At 43.1% G+C, this 12,123-nt stretch overlaps 1 protein-coding gene across 1 annotated transcript in view; it reads right to left on the minus strand.

Annotated features, from left to right (window-relative positions):
- The window catches only part of CD96 (CD96 molecule), a 38,854-nt gene that overhangs the window by 1,122 nt on the left and 25,609 nt on the right, over positions 1-12,123 (minus strand). Inside the window, exons 9-12 of the mRNA XM_063127711.1 lie at positions 4,771-4,845; positions 3,490-3,585; positions 2,585-2,680; positions 1,422-1,545 (exon numbers count right to left, since the gene is read on the minus strand). Of these exons, the coding sequence (XP_062983781.1) occupies positions 1,422-1,545; positions 2,585-2,680; positions 3,490-3,585; positions 4,771-4,845 (391 nt within the window). The remainder of the gene's footprint in view (positions 1-1,421; positions 1,546-2,584; positions 2,681-3,489; positions 3,586-4,770; positions 4,846-12,123) is intronic.

Consider the following 12,123-nt stretch of genomic DNA (forward strand, 5'->3'; position numbering starts at 1 on the left):
TGAGGATGTCTGAGAAAATTAGCTGGGGGCTTATCCAACATGACTTATTTTGTCTTCCAGTTTTTCATTGGAATGTGATCCCTTGCACTACACAAATTGCTACAAATACACTTCAGCGGCGTAAGCCCCACTCAGGACCAGTCCTATCATAAGGCAAAGTGAGGTGATGGCCTCAGGCGGCAGATGCTTGAGGGCAGCAGTGGCAATCTCCTGGCTGTTCCTCCTGGAATTCTTTAACCGTTCCCTTCCATTGGAGGGCAGAACTGTGACTGCCACACATCCTTCCTGGACCTCCTAAACAAGCCTGCTGCTTCAAGTGTGGTGAAGGGCACTATCCCATCACTAGTGTGGAAGCAAGGTTCAACTGCCAACCCAGCCAGCTTTTGTACATGCATGGAATGAGCACAGGGCACCATCTTGCCTTTTGCCTCGAGCAGAAAAATGTCTTATGCCCCACTGAAGTCAATGGGGCGGAGCAGCAGTAATTTCAAGAATGCCATGCTGCACCCCTTCCTAAACGTATTAATTGGAAATAATGGAGGCTGGTGGCTCTCATGTCGATGGGGCAGTGAACCCATTCCAGGTGTGAGTCAGACCCAGTTATCCAACCAGGTATGATTGGATAGCTCCTTTAGAGTTCTCACTGGTTTTGAGTGAAACCTGGAGAGGATTTACCACCCCACTGACATCGGAGCCACCACCACTGGTTGGAAACAAATCCCATTGCTTTCAGTGGGATTTATGTCCCAGAAGTACACTTAGGGTAGTATCCAATGCTGTTGCTGTGATAGCGGGAACAGTTACTTGCATAATGAGAAGCTAGTGTTGGCTAATGCAACCAGCAACTAGCCAAAACTATTGCTCCGCTGATTTCTCCCAATCTGGAAGTGGTGCTTTCGGCTTCCCAAGTTGCACTGTAGCTATGTTCAGATGTTCACCTGAACGTGTCAGGGCTTAAAATGGGTAGAGAGTTGGGGCAAAGCATGCTGGCCCCACCCCCTACGTCTCTAGGTATGCTGGCCCCGCCCCCCTCAGTTCAGACCTCGCTGTGTTGAATTACTTTGATCACGAGTAGAAGTTGGTTTGAGTGTGAGTAGAACTCCCTCTCAGGTTTTGCTGATTCAACATGGTAAAGTTGAAATGAGAGGGGCAGGACCAGTGTGCCTGGAGATGTATGGGGACGACGACAGCATGCACAACCCCCCTGACCCCCTACCCACTTTAAACCCTCATGGATTCAAGTGAACATTTGAACAAGACATATGAAACACTACCTTCTCATTGCTCTAGTTCCCTGGGTTGTACTATGAAGCTATTGTTCTTACTAGCGTAACATGATTGGCACAGCTGGACTGTCATCATTGGATACTGCCCTTAGTGTTTGAATGTAGAATGCAGTGGGGGGGGGGGCAAGTACTTACATTTCCTTTTGATAATGACGCCATTTTCTGACTCCCAAAATGATTAAGATTGTGCAAAAGAGAAGCAGGGCCGCTACAATGGCAGGCCAAGGGAAGTGCATATGTTTTGGATTCATTGCTGTACCTGAGGTAAACACAGAGATCACCAGTTACCACAATTCATAAAACAATAAACCATTCTCCTGTATGTAAACTGTCCCTGGTAGTCATACACAGAGAGAAGCAAATTGTGTGAAGGAGCTGATCCGAGCAGACAGCGGTTCCTGCTCACAGCAGCTGGAAAGAAGAGTAACTATGATGAAGGAAATGGACACCTACCAACCAGGGCTTCATCTACACCAAGCAGGATATTGCATTATGAAAGCAGTATATAAAAGGCAGGAGACACACCAAGCAGGATATAGCAGTATGAAAATGGTATATGGTATGTGTCAACGGGCCCCAACAGTTGTCAGTGCACTTCAATACTGCTATAAAGCAGTAGTGTGGCTCCTGCCTTTTATATACCGCTTTCATAGTGCAATATCCTGCTTGGTGTAGATGAGGCCCAGATCTGTTGTTTGATTGATGCACATGATATATTTCTCAAAATGGAGCTATGCCTGAGGAAAAATTAGGGCTGTTTGTTTGTACAATTATTGTATGGCCTAGTCCTAGGTTGCACATCAATCCATATGTTAATCCATGTAGCCTTTGAAAGCATAGGGCCTCTTGGAGGACTGCAGAGATTGCAACTGGATGTTCAAATGACCCGTTCCAATGTGTAGAGTTGGCAGGAGGACAGTCTGTTGGCCCCAGGCCCAATATTGTACACTCCAACTGGCATCACTTTCAGATGTTCACATGACCAGTGTGACATTTGAAAGGGTAGCCCTTGCATGCACAGATGTATGTACATAGGCTCAGACTGAGGGCCCACCTGCTCCTCCCCCTCCACACATTGGGCATATACATAGAAAGGGTCATTTGATTTGACAATGTTGATCATGGAGTTTCTTTTTAGGGGAAACCTGCTTACAGGCACCCCTACCTCAACCTCACCTCCCACCCCCATCAAAGACATCAATGTTGTCAAAGTGCCAAAATGAAATGTTTACAAGAAGATCTGGGCCAAAATGAAATGTTTACATGAAGACAGATCTGAAAGAGAAACCATGACTTACCAGGTCCGGTAGTATTAAACCAGCCCTTTCTAGTAGGTGAATTATCACGACTAGTCCATGTTGTTAGTTCAGCCTCTCTTTTGGTGGATAGATTTCCTTAAAAACAAACCAACCACACACATGATAAATTTTACCTACTTGATTTTAGTATTCTGATTTTTTTAAACAATAGCACCATGATATATATTATCTATGCACAGATCTTCTGTATGTTCTCTCACTTGCTTTCCATCTCTCTCTCTCATACCCAAAAGAGTACTGCAGGTAGAGAAACCCCTAAGTAGCACCTGCTGTTCCTGCATCAGGCACATATTACTAAGTAAATGATTAGCACGAGGGATGTTCGAATGACCCCTTCCAATGTGTGGAGTGGGCAGGACAGTCTGTTGCCCCAACTCAGTATCCTGCACTCCACTGGCATCACCTTCTGATGTTCATACGTCCAGTGCGGCCTTTGAAAGTGTAGCCCATGCATGTACAGATGTATGCACATAGGCTCAGACTGTGCATAGTGCTTGACTGGGGATCTTGATCACACATTGGGTCAACAGCACAGCATGAACAGCTACACACATACTGGCTCCTATTTCAAACATGGAGCTGAAGACACATACATTGAGCATAGGGTCACAGGGCCATCTGCTCTTCCCCTCCACACATTGGGTGTATGCATAGAAAGGGTCATTTGATTTGACAATGTTGATCATGGAGTTTCTTTTTAGGTGAAACCTGATTACGGGCACCGCCTACCTAAACCTCACCTCCCGCCCCCACCAAAGACATCAATGTTGTCAAAGCCAGAAGCACCAGCCATCTTTTCTGAAAGTGTATGGAAAGACTTCCAGATCAGGGCCAAAATGAAATGTTTACATGAAGACAGATCTGAAAGAGAAACCATGACTTACCCGGTCCGGTAGTATTAAACCAGCCCTTTGTAGTAGGTGAATTATCGCGACTAGTCAGGGTGGATAGTTCAGCCTCTCTTTTGGTGGATAGATTTCCTTAAAAACAAACAAACCACACACATGATACATTCTACTGACTTGATTTTAGTATTCTGATTTTATTTTAACAAAAGCACCATGATATTTATTACATTTGCACCATGTACAGTATATCCACTTTGAAAAGTACCCAAGGTGGCTAACAACTAAAACAAAATTAAATTAAAATGAATCACACAAAACCAACAATATTATACTTTATTACATTCTAGGTTAAAAAAAACCATTTGGTTTAAGGCACTTAAATACACTGATGCACCAAAAACATAGAAATTGTAAGTTAAATAGTCTGACTTATCTTTCATTTGTGCTAGCTTTTTGGTCTTTTAAGGTCTTTTTGACATTCTCTAAGGTAACATATTGTGCTCATTATACACCATCTCCTTGATCTTTCAGCTCCAACCCTGAAAAAGCCAGCTGCCTTAACTGTACAAGCACATATCATGCTTTTTATATTGTATTTTGTATTTGTGTTTTTAAATTGTTGGTTGTTTTATTATGCTCTTCATGGTTTTAATTTTTGTGAACCGCCCAGAGAGCTTCGGCTATTGGGCGGTATAGAAATGAAATAAATATTTATTTATTTATTTATTTATTTATTTATTGCATTTCTATACCACCCAATAGCCAAAGCTCTCTGGGCGGTTCACAAAATTAAGACCATTCAAAGTATAAAACAACAGTATAAAACCATAATATAAAATATAATATAAAAGCACAACCAAGATAAAAACAGCAGCAATGCAAAAATACAAACTTTGGACTGGCAAAGGTTCTATGTGTATTCATTACTCATGAAAAAGGCCTGGGAGGCCTTTTATTGGCTTTCCTTTCCTGTTGCCAGAAACAATGGGAACTGAACGTGGGGCCTTGGGTTAGTGAACCTCTGAACTATAGCCCTTATCGTGAAGAGACTGCTGCTAAGATAGGGAAAAAAATTATTCCTTTCATTTTAAAGGAGAGAAATTCAATGTCTTGTAAAAAGCAGGGAAAAGATACTAAAAGATTTTTAATAATCATCACCAACATATAGATAATAATCCTTCCTATGTTATAAATGAAAGGTTAGATTAAAAAAAAAAGCAAATATGGATGGTGGAATAGTTCTTGGTATATCTACCATTTCCCACATGCTCATTACATTTCCAAAATAATCAATTTCAAGTCATGCTGAACACTTACGATGTGGTGTTGTTGTGCTCTCATAGAGGTGGGTTACATGGATGGAGGTTTTGGGGGTAGTAGACTCCTTCAGTTCTGTGTAAAGACAAACCATTTCCTGAAGTCAATTCACATAACTGTACGGTTTTAGAAAATGTTGGGTCACCTTCTCTGAACAGAATTGTGAAATCATAGCATAGGTTTTACTTAACCTTGACAGGTAAAATGCTTAAAATTAAGTCCACTCAGCCCTGCAATCAGCAAAAACATGAGAAGTACTTTAAAGATGTTGCATGGAAAGAATACATTTGGTTAAAGTGAGCTAGTTCACAACTGCATGTTTATCAGCTGATGACTGCAACATCATAGGATTACTGTATATGTAAATGGAGCATCATGGATACAATGCCATTCGTATTACTTATACCAACTCAAATGCAATAGCTTTCCATGGAGGCAGGGCACACTTTTAGCTACCAGCCATCAAATGTACATCAATCAAATGTGCAGTAAGCAAGTGCAGAGAAACCAAATGACGAACATGCATGTAGCAAGTGGGCTGAAGGATTGAGTCCCTTCTTTCAGCTGCAATTCCTTTCTGATAGCTCACTATGGCAGAAGAGGTACATGGCTTTGTGTTCCAGCAGGATTTGGAAAATGCTTTTAGGACGCTCTGCTGCTGAATTTTCCACTGTTCTGCTCCCACTGTCCCTTTCCTTCTTGCCAGTTCATTGCTTCTGCATCTTCACACGTTTTGAGATACTTTGCGATGCCAGCTCATTCATTCGCGAAGACCTGCTTCTTAAGGAATGGCCACAGCTCAGAGGTAGCCTGCATACAACTTTTGAACTTGCAGCTCTCTAGGTCAGGAGTGCCCTGACTTCTCCCCACCAATTTCTCTGGTCTCTTTCTCCCTCTCTCTTAGATCCTCAGGCACATCTCATACAGACCTTGCTAGCAGCAAAGAAAGTGCAATTCGTATCAAAACTGCTGATGTGTGAGCACATGTGTGTGTGTGAGCCTGTGTCAAAACGGTTGTGTGCTCCTGCTCTAGATGCAATCTTTGGTTTCTCCAGTCCACAAGATCTTGAGTTGCAGAAAACAGACCATACATTTGTAATGATGTTGTCAACACCATGGAATCTGAGTAGATACATGAAGGTTTTAATGGTGTGTGTGTGTGTGTGTGTGTGTGTGTGTGTGTGAGTGTGTGTGTGTGTGTGAGAGAGAGAGAGAGAGAGAGATGCACACACACTAGTTGCATGTTGACTGGAAATGCTAGAATACATTCAGCTTTTCTGTAATGCTTACAAGCAGAAGTTTGTATTTGAACTGAAAATATCACATTTTATCCTTGTCCCAAATCTGAAATATCCTTTTTTTCTCAGAACAACTTCAGACATTATGGAGACATCAGGGAAAACGACATCTCTGGGATTGATTCATTCTCTTCCTAGATGTCTGCTGTAACATCTCAACTGAAACTTGTACATACCCCTCCCCGTCCTGGTTTAGCAAGAGAATAGGGGTCATGGGCCTCACAATGGGGGACAAATGCACAAACATAATTTCTTTTCTACCGATTGGCTGTGGCCAACCTATGGGTGAAGAAGTGGGGGGAAAGGCATTCTTGTGGGAAAACAAAACATTCACCCTGTGTTTCATTCAGAACGTCTAACCTTCAGAAACGTGTGTCAGAAGCGGTTTGGGAATGACCAATCAATATTGGTTTGTTTGATCCTAATTGTGTGTGTTATTTGTGTGAACCATTACAAACAGAATGACTTGCCACAGGGAATAGTTTTTCACAGCTTGTAAGTAAAGCAAGCATCCACAGCCAGAAAGAGCAACAGCCAGCTAAACAAGTTAGATGCAGGAAATGATTGTGTTAAGAGAAGCGTAATTGTGAATAGAAGAGATTAACCCTTGGGTCATTGGTTAGATTCTTCCCAGAACAACAAGTGAGGGCCTTTTCCAGGCAGCAGCAAAAACACAATTATTTTAATCTGGCCACTCTCTGATAGAGCTGTGGCTAGCAAAGATCTGGCACTGGTAGCCCTATTTAGTGTCCATGGGATGGACAACAAAAGGTGTGTATGTGTTAGAAGGAAATAGAGAGCTCTGCTGCTGTAGCATTGCCTACTTGACACTTAGGCCTTTGCTAGAGCTACCTTAAAATCCGGGCGAGAGGAGGGAAGAGCCCGCGATGCAACTATCTGTTGCCCTAATCTACACGTCAGGCGTGACGAGCAAAGGAAAGACCCAGCGCGTCCGCCATTTTTTTTTTTTTATAGATTTAAAGGGCCGGCTGCGCAGGAGTGCACGAACAACGAAAGGTAAGTTTTTTTAAAAAAACTTCACTCCCCCCACCCTGCCCCTGATGGGTGCAGCACTCCTGGGGAGCGTTGCACCCCATGCGTGGCTTCTCCTGGCTACACACGAGTAATTGCACGGAGCCGGGAAAAGCCGTGGAATGGGCTACACACTCGTGGTCTAAGGCTCAGCCCGAGACTGTGAGAAAAGTCGGGCTTAAAGGAGTACACTATATCCAGGGGCCAGGGAGGGTTGATCCCTCCCTGAGCCCGGAATCCCCTGTGCATCATCTGGATGCACAGGGGCAATCCTGGGTATCAGCTCGGGATATTTTTATTTATTTATTTTATTTAAGGATTTTTATGCCGCCATTCAGCCAAAAAAGGCTCTCATGGCGGCTTACAAAAGTATTTCTTGACAGTCCCTCCCCACAGGCTTACAATCTAAAAGACATGACACAAAAGGAAAGGGGATTGGGAGGGAGGAGGAGGAGGGGGAAAAGGAAAGCAAATTCAGGCACTACAATCTTAGTTGCAAAGTTCAGCAGTGACAGTTGACAGCAGGAGGGAGGGGGCTCTCAGCTTGAGCTGGACCCAGGCACGGAGGAGAGGTGCCTGGCTGCTGCTTCCTCCCTCACTGGTGGCCTCTACAGAGACAGTTGGTAGCAGGAGGGAGGGGTCTCTCAGCTGGAGCTGGACCCAGGCACGGTGGAGAGGTGCCTGGCTGCTGCTTCCTCCCTCACTGGTGGCCTCTCCAGAGATAGTTGGTAGCAGGAGGTAGGGGTCTCTCAGCTGGAGCTGGACCCAGGCACGATGGAGAGGTGCCTGGTTGCTGCTTCCTCCCTCACTGGTGGCCTCTGCAGAGACAGTTGGTAGTAGGAGGGAGGGGGCTCTCAGCTGGAGCTGGACCCAGGCACGATGGAGAGGTGCCTGGTTGCTGCTTCCTCCCTCACTGGTGGCCTCTGCAGTGACAGTTGGTAGCAGGAGGGAGGGGTCTCTCAGCTGGAGCTGGACCCAGGCACGGTGGAGAGGTGCCTGGCTGCTGCTTCCTCCCTCCATTATAATATATATATATATATATATATATATATATATATATATATATATAATTTATTATATTAGGTAAGACAATAGGATGCAGAGTCTAGCAAAGGCCTTAGTCTCTACATGAGTGATTTATTTCATGCCCATGATTGGTCAATCACGGACATTTTGGGGTCCATTACATGATCTTGGCAACCTCCAGGACATCTCCTACAAGTTCCCACTTTATCCCACTTTCAAAAAGATCAGAGATAAACTGTAATTAAAGTTAATGGTGCTATATTGGCAGTGTATAATGCCATCGTAGTGACATAATGAACTATGAACTTGCTGAGGAAGGACTTTCCTTGATTCAAACCATGTCTCCCCCATGTAAATGTTTGAGAATGTTTCTCAGTCGTAGGCATGATCCACACAGAGTCAGTCCAGCTAGAACTAGCAAGAGTGAGCAAGAAAGCAGCTTTGCTTTCTCAAAGTAAATGCTGTTGCCCACCTGTCTGGATGGCTGTTTTTAACCCTTCCCCAAAAATCTAAGAGAGTTATGCAATGGCAAGGAGGGAGCTTCCAGCTTGCTCACCTATATTTGGGGCATGGGATGGGATGAGGGGAATGGGGATCGTAGATTTCCTGGGGGCTGTGAGGAAAAAGTTTGGCACAAGTTGAGCAATGAAAACAAGACTCTTCTCTCTCACACACACCCATTCCTTTCCATATATGTCAGGGAGGGACGGATTGAAACCATGTGTCCACCATGTAAAGGCGCCCATCGCAATCCCACAAAGAAACTGAAAGCAGAAAGCCCCAGTAAGTTTTTTTGCCTTAATTGCCCCACAGGGCTTGTTGGCGCGGTGCTAGATGCCATTTTAAAAATGCAATCTGTGGCAGGGGCATGCTGTGGTTTGTCTTGATGTGCGAACCCAGTCAGGGTGGGTAGTTGGTCTCGTGAACGAAACATGCCAAACCCATGGCCTGTTTTAGGGTTGTAGGTGGTTTGTTAACAACTCACACTGGCTGGTTCACATGTAAGGAGAAGTTGTGGTGCACTGCAGTGTGCATTTAAAAAATGTCAGCTGGCACGGAGTATAAACACATGGGAAAATTAATCCATGTTGGCTTGGCGTTATGTGCAAATTGGCCCCAAATACTGTTCCCTGTTGTACAAAAGACCTTCTCCTGGTAGACATAAAAACTACTAGTACTGGACTGCTTGATATGGGTTAATACAGAGCCTTTCATTTTTCGCCTCTCTGTGGGGTTATGGCTATGAGGAATATACATCAAAATTTACCACTATACTACTGCTCTTAGCCTAATTTTACTAAGTCCATGTTTTGAAGGGAGAGAGACAGCACATTTCTCTCATGAAATCTTTTTCCAATTCTTCAGCTACTCAATAACTAAAAATAAAAAAAGTCAACTATTTCAAAACGTTGTCAGATGTTCAAGCCCAGGCAAATAAAAAGAGCAGTTTCTTTATTGATTCAAAAGCCTTATTTCCGTCATTTCTCTGGGAACAGGTAAATCATTCTTGACATCTATCTGGATCAGAAATCAGCTCTTTGACATGGGCTGTAAGCTTGAGAAGAAGAGACATCCAGCGATTAACACTCAGCGTCAAAGTGTCTCTTAGTGCTATGCACACAAAGGATTTTCTTATGGAAGCTCAGCACTGAACAGCTGTCTCTTGAATTATCACTGAGAAGAGTTGAATGGAAAACATTTACAGTGAAAAGAAAAGGGCAAAGGGAAGTTACTGCTGTATTATTGCTTTGGGCAGGGGATGTTTTAGAAAGAGTAGCAAAACCACTATACAACCAATATGACATTTTATGAACCGTAACTACGGTCCAGAGCTTTATAGTTGCTCCAGTGTGAATGCACAACACCACAGCAAGTTGATTGCCTTGTCTAATCTAATACTGGCTATATTCCACAAACAGGACAGATATTCATGCTGAGCTATGCCAATCGTTGGTGACAAAAGAAGGACTTGCAAACATAAAAAAGGTGGCAGAGCAGTTTTTAAACTAAAACCTGGGGAAAGCTGACAGGAGCTGGGAAGCATCCAGTTTGGGTTAAATCAACCTAAGGGAATGAAGATGAAAATGTTTTTGATTGGCTAAATATAGAAAGGGAGAAAATAAACCACAAGTATATGGTAGAACATGATAGCCAGTCAACCAGGCCTAAGTGCCATGGGAAAAGATGCACACACCACAATATTGTGAAACCACAATAATAGAAGCTCAACTTAAATATATACCACAGGTTAGGAAAGGTAGCACCAAGTCCAAGAGGTTATTGGCATGGTTAATGAGCAGTGTCAAGGGAGCTATTAGAGAAAAGAGGGCTTCCTTCAGAAAATGGAAGTCTTGCCCAAATGGAAAAGCAAAATGGAGCACAAGCTTGCACAAAGATGATGCAAGCAGACAATAAGAGATGCAAAAAGCATTTTGAAGAGCATATCGCTAACAGTATCAAGACCATTAATAAAGAATTCTTTAGATATATCAGAAGCTGAAAACCATCTAGGCAGTTGGACTGTTGGATGACAATGGAGTTAAATGAAGAAGGACAAGGAGATTGAAGAGAAGCTGAATGAACGCTTCGCATTGGTCTTCACTGCAGAAGACATAGGGCAGACACTTGTGCCTGAACTGATATTTCAGGAAGGGAGCCTGAGGAACTGAGGCAAATAGTGGTGACTAGAGATGTCATGGGTGCCTGACTGGCTGAAAAGGCCCCATTTAAACAAGGTTAAAGACATGAAAACTTCTTTAAATGTTGGGGAGAGGGTTAAACCTTTTCCGCAACATTTGTTGGGGATATTGCAACCTCATCTGCAAGTTACTGGAAGGGGGCAGTATTGCAGTTAAGTTAATTCATGGGAAGTTAGGCCACAGCTAGCGTTAGGATCTCTATAGCCTATAGTGTGGTTTCCCGTGATTTGTTGGGTTTGCTCCACGCTTCCTTCCCCCTCTCTCTGACCTCCTGCAGTTATGTTGGCTCTCTGACAGTGTTATAGAACACAAAACAGACCAAACAAACACTTGTTTGAAACTATATGCTGCACCTGCATTTTTATTCAAGAATATTGTGAGTAAAGTATTTTATGTTTCCTTCACTAAAAAAGGGTGCTGTCTCCTTTTTAGCCTTGTGTACATGTGGGAGTGGTGGTAAATGTTCATTCTGTTCTGTCTTTTGTTTATTTCTGCTAACTGCCTTTTTAATGGGAGGCATCAATACTAAATAATTCCCATCAACATTTCCCCCTGAAATCTCTCCACTCCCACCTGTGGGGGTAAAACAAAGAAAAAAGTCTCCACTATGTGAATTCGAAAAGAGATTGAACTTGAAATGAGTTGGATTTATTTTCAGGTTCCTATTTTTTAAAAAAGAAGAAGTAGACAGCACAGCATTTTGAGATCTCGCTGATGCCAGTGATCACATTTTGAGTGACATTAATGAAGGAGCTGTAGAAATGTTGCTAAAAGGTTAGTTTGATAAACAACACAGAAAGCTAAATGCAGCACAAAGAAACAAGCCCAGAGTAGCTGAACCTGAACTAAAAAAGAAAGGAAAGAAGAGCAGATTGGTCTCCTTTGTCAGGTATTAAATCCCATCATTATGATATGCTGTCTCTCTCCTACAAGGAAATCTGAGCCAGCTCAAGACAAATGTTCGGGAAACAGCTGACTGTGTACTCCATCTGGACCACTGCAGCTCCTAATGTAATTTCACTTGTGTGCAATGAGTCCCAAGGGAAACGGATTTGGGGAATATTATAAGTATCATCTCAAATTGCATTTCCTTTCGGCTACAACACTTCAATCATGAACTCACATCCTTGCCAGTGTGTTCATGTCTTTTGTCTGTTTATCTTACGTTGTGGACTTAAATGTGTATATAGGAGGATTGGTACAACTGGCAAAATGTGCTGCTAACAGAAGAAGGGAGGCCTTTTCCCAAGTCTTTAACCTGTCCAGAAGGGGAAACAAAGAGAAAATAAAGGAGGGAA

The sequence above is a fragment of the Elgaria multicarinata genome, chromosome 5 (assembly GCF_023053635.1).
Source record: "Elgaria multicarinata webbii isolate HBS135686 ecotype San Diego chromosome 5, rElgMul1.1.pri, whole genome shotgun sequence".
Lineage (NCBI taxonomy): Eukaryota > Metazoa > Chordata > Lepidosauria > Squamata > Anguidae > Elgaria > Elgaria multicarinata.